This window comes from Boleophthalmus pectinirostris, unplaced genomic scaffold (assembly GCF_026225935.1).
Source record: "Boleophthalmus pectinirostris isolate CB_2022bp ecotype Guang Dong unplaced genomic scaffold, ASM2622593v1 HiC_scaffold_15, whole genome shotgun sequence".
In the NCBI taxonomy this organism is placed as follows: domain Eukaryota; kingdom Metazoa; phylum Chordata; class Actinopteri; order Gobiiformes; family Gobiidae; genus Boleophthalmus; species Boleophthalmus pectinirostris.
Window position 1 is genome coordinate 20,284,818 of NW_026571070.1, and position 4,798 is coordinate 20,289,615.

The window sequence follows — 4,798 nt, forward strand, 5'->3', positions numbered from 1 at the left end:
GAGCTTCAGCCTAGCGATTCATAATATAATTTACAGGCAGTTACACATTTATAAATTAAATTATTCAGGGGAATATCAGATTTCACCAGCTCATTTGAAGCTATATGGCATATAAAGAACATTGTATAGAATTGGTCACTGATGACTGTTAATCTCTAATATAAAGCATTATCTAAATTTGGTTAGTTATAACAGTTAAAACGTTTTAGTCTGTGCCGAATATTAGTGAAATAATAAATAAATGTACAGTGAAATAAATCCACAGTTAATGTTAATGTAATTTATCAAGGTTGGCCTGTATGTACTATATAATCCCAAGGCTATACTTTTATTATATATATATATATATATATATATATATATATATATATATATATATATATATATATATATATATATATATATATATATATATATATATATATATATATATATATATATAACTTAATTGAATGTAAAATGCTAGCTAGAATGATTTAGATCCCCTCTCCATTTTCACTCACTCAACAAAACAGCGTGACCCTCTTTTTCATGTACAGAAAAGCCAGGTACGTAGCTCCTCCCAGAATCCCTATCAGGAGAGTGGTACCTAAAATAACTGGAGCATTCTTTCTGGCGACGCGGAAGGCCACAGGGAGCACGGCTGATATGAGGATGTTGTTGACGTGACCGAGAACCCTCTTAAACGCCGGCCGTTGTACCACACGGCCATAGTATGTCTCTATGTTGACGCGGTTACCATTGCCCCAGTAACGCTGAGACAGGCCCAGGAACTTGAGCCTGTGCAGGGTGACCGCAAGGGAGACGTCAGCCATACTGAAGAAGTCACCACAAAGCCATGACTGACAGCCCTCCTCTGTCAAGACAAATATATGAGATTAGCTGTACCAAGTTTTTTTGTGCAACACAAATATGTCATACTTAACAACTTCAGAATCTGAAAAGTTTTTATTGCCACTAAACAAAATTCCCAAACTAGGAACTTACTTTGGTGAAACGGTGGGACATAAAACAATAAATAATAATTATAACATAAACTATGCTAAAATAAAGGTAAAAAATGAATATAAATAAAAAAAATATACAGTATGGACAGAACAACATGTAACCAAAACAAAACAAAATGTATGTCTATAATAGCATGTAGTTATGATTAGTTTTCAGATTACATATTTTGATTAAAACAAAAAATAAATAAATAAATAAATAAAAATCAGTAGTTGACCACTAGAGAATTTAACCCACAACCTCCTGGATCAGAAGTTTACCTGGTGTTTCCTCAGCCCTCCTCTGAAGCTCTGTCTCCACTTGATCCATTACATTCTCTAGTTCATCCAGTAACTTCTTCAGATACTTCATGTTGTCATGGTCATACAGCTTAGACTGGAAAGAATAAATACATTTCAGTTACTTGGTTGGCATAAAGAGTTAAAGATTGTTCATTTAACATTTGATTTTACCTTTAGCCGCCTTTGTTTGGCAAGATAAGCATCTTTCAACTCTGGGTTCTCCTCAGCCAGTTTCTTTAGCTCTGTCTGTGTGTTTCCTATCTGTGCTGTAAGAACATACAAAGGTTAACAAACACTGTACGAAATACCCCAGTCTGCAGTAGGGACATCAAGATTACTTGATTATTCAACAGTCATGATAATTCAATGCGCTATATAATGAAAAGAACTCAAAAAAGATCTTAACAATTTTAGAAGCAAAAGTAAGTCATTTCATTTCAACTTGCTCAAGATAATATTTTTTTCTTGCTTTCAGGAAAAGTCAAGTCATAAGCTATCCATCAGTTTTTTTTCTCCTCTTTAACCAACTAAACATGTCCTCTTTCACTAGATTCATAGATCTTTTATTACTCTGACTCTTGAATTACTGACACAACCTTCACTCTCCTGTTTATGTCCAAATAGTCTTCATGTGACCCACAACATGGACCTCCAATCAATACGACACACCCTGTCAGTGTGCCCTGTTTTGTCCTTGTATCTCTCACCTCGTATACAAGAAGCTGCGTATGCTGGTATGTGTGAATCCACAGTGAACTCAGGATGCAGGATACAGCCATGTGTGTAGGCGTCCATCTGCAGTGAGTCCAGCAGTTCTCTGTAATGTTGAACCCGGTGGTAGTATGTGCTGCCCTCCTCAGGAATCAACTTCACAGTGCCCTCTGAAGGGAAACATCAACACCTTTACTCACAATGGAGAAACACAGCTATAAAAGTGCACAGTCGTTAATGATTTCAGAGACACTGCATACTTACCAGATTAGGAAGAGGCTTGTTGTTGAGTAGTGAAACAATCATAAGGAGAAAAATAAAAATATAAGGAGGTGACAATGATTACAGTTAAATCATATAAAAAAAAAAAAGCTTAATTAGCTTTAAAGGTCCTTTATTACTCAAAATGGACTCTTGCGAGCTTTTAGCCAATTTATAATGCTTCTCAAAAACAAACCTGGAATATGAGTTTGACTAATCCTTTATTTTTAATTTGTCTACATATCCAAAGCTCAAAATGTTTTGTTCCACCTTGTGATGTCATATAGTGGTAGTTTTTAATTTAACAGCTCTTTTTACGTTTAGTTCAGTAGAGATTGGTAACTCCAGGGATAAAATTATCAAAATCATACTAGTGAAGGAGTATGGAGTTTAAAAACAGCACTTGTATTACAACATGATATCACAAGGTGGATTTTCTGTCTGAGAGGAACACAACCTAAATATGAAGGATTTGTGCATTTGTGTGAATGAAACAAAACACAGCTCCATGTATGTTTGTGATGAGGAAACAACATTACAAGATAGATAAGAAAATAGTGTAATAAAGGTCCTTTAATAAAGCATGAAAAAACACCAAAAAAAGATTTTTAAAAATTAACAAATATTTTATTAAAAATAATTTAGGCTTAGTAACTGCTTAATTAAGGGGTTAAGATTCAGAATTTGGGTATTAATAAAGTCACTAAACCTGAATAATTCTTAATATGTAATTTGTTCTTTATTTGTTCATGTTTTATTAAGACATGAATAGTTATTATGAAGTATTACCAGAAATACAAATGGACAAAAAGGAAAATAATCAAAAGGCGAATGTGGGAAAATGGGAAACTGCTGATATTGCGTCTCACCCTCATTGAAGTTGTGCTCGAGGTACTCCATGATGTGGGCGGGGTCACAGATGACAGTATCATTGTGGACCAGGACGGGCACCTCTCCAGTGGGACTGAGGTGCATGAACCAGGGCTCATTGTGCTCGCTCAGAGGCAGGCTCACGTCGTATTCTTCACAGTGTAAGCCTTTTTCAGCTATAGCCAGACGTACCTGCAAGAACATTATACCCATAAATCAACCTTTCTGTATTGATAGAGCACTTTACAACACTCACTGTGACCAAAGTGCTTTCCAGTCAAATCTAAAGAACAATATAGAAACATGCATATACAATTAACAATGAAATAATAAAAGAATGACTCAAAATGTCACTGCATGACCGAGTCTTAAAAGCCACTCTAAATAAGTAAATTGAGCCTAGAGTTTTGTCTGTGGTGGTGTGCATATCTGGGAAGAGTGTGTACTTTTTAATATTGTGATTAAAATACAAACTTTTTCGATTCATTGCTTCAATTTGTTGAAAAAACATGCCTGCACATTTGATTTTCAACGACAGGAAGTATAACGTCTACTCCTGATATGACTAGGTCCACGCTTTTTCTGTAATCACGGAAGCCTGAGTTATTCCTACCAATGACCAACGTGGAGCTATTTTAACTTTGAAGGTCTGAGTGATTCTAAAAGTTCAATGTCACAGTTCAGATACATCGAGGGCTTTGATTTTGCTCATCCTGTAATGAGGAGCTGTCCACGAAGCTGGTGCTGAAACACGCTGGCACTCACCTTCTGAGAATTGAACGACTGCGTCCAATGATAAAGCATCAGTTTAGGCTCTTTTTTCGCTAAGTCACTCTCGGTTTGATCGCGATGTTCTTCAGTGGTGGTGTCTAGAAGAGCTGCTTTCTCCTCCTGGGCTTGAGATGTGCTTTCAGACGCCATCTTATCTGTTAGGGACAATTGAGGACACGGTACCACAACAAGAGTAAAGCTACATCTCCCTCTCGTGGCAAGGCATGGAAGATATCAAATATCAAATTAGCCTAAAAGAAAATTTACCTTCTACTTGTTTTATTTAATTATAGCTAGGAATTATATATTATCTCGATTTACAAGCAAAAATGTTGATTTCCCTGACATTTTATTTTTCACCATGTGTTGTTGTAGTAAAAATAAATTGCCAGCAGATGTCAGTGTTTTCAACACATTACTTTTTTCAGTTGTGGCAAGTCAACTTCAGTTACATAATGCCAAATCGATACAGTATTTGAAGTCTTTTTATTCTTGATTGGATTTTATTCAGCAATGTATCCTAAACGAGTTCTATTTTTACTTATGTTTGGTATACATCTGTGTTTAATATGAAAAAGTCATGTCATTCTGACGTGAACAAGATCTGCAAATCTGGCTCCCAGTTTTATTGGCCTAGCAATTACATTTTTATCCAATAGCCTGAGTTTAAGATGCGTGCATGCACTGATGGCGTTTTTGTAGAGAGGGTCATAGTCTGTCCTTGTTCATTAAATCACCTCTGGCCTTGGCTTGATCTAGTGAGAGACTGCTTTTGTTAATTGAATGGTGTAAAGTCCGGTGTCCTGTTGTAATGAGGCTGAGGTTGAGGAGATGCGAGGGGCGTGGTCTGCAGTGTGACGTCGGCGCTGGCCCGGAGCCTGTGTTCAGCGGCGGCT

The 4,798-nt window shown here is 36.4% G+C and overlaps 1 protein-coding gene across 1 annotated transcript; it reads right to left on the minus strand.

Annotated features, from left to right (window-relative positions):
• Positions 1-503: 503 nt before the first annotated feature.
• Positions 504-4,052, minus strand: gdap1 (ganglioside induced differentiation associated protein 1). Its single transcript, XM_020925541.2, has 6 exons — positions 3,897-4,052; positions 3,131-3,323; positions 1,997-2,170; positions 1,461-1,555; positions 1,269-1,383; positions 504-856 (listed from the first exon to the last, which is right to left on the minus strand). The coding sequence occupies exons 1-6, from the start codon at positions 4,050-4,052 to the stop codon at positions 504-506; spliced, it is 1,086 nt and encodes a 361-aa protein (XP_020781200.1).
• Positions 4,053-4,798: the final 746 nt, after the last annotated feature.

What these genes read in the sequence shown, in the direction of transcription:
- gdap1 (XM_020925541.2), bottom strand. Translation starts at nt 4,052, where the DNA reads ATGGCGTCTGAAAGCACATCTCAAGCCCAGGAGGAGAAAGCAGCTCTT. An exon ending in AGTCGTTCAATTCTCAGAAG is followed by an intron (nt 3,324 to 3,896) that starts GTGAGTGCCAGC and finishes ATGTTCTTGCAG; the next exon opens with GTACGTCTGGCTATAGCTGA. An exon ending in CGCAGCTTCTTGTATACGAG is followed by an intron (nt 1,556 to 1,996) that starts GTGAGAGATACA and finishes ATGTTCTTACAG; the next exon opens with CACAGATAGGAAACACACAG.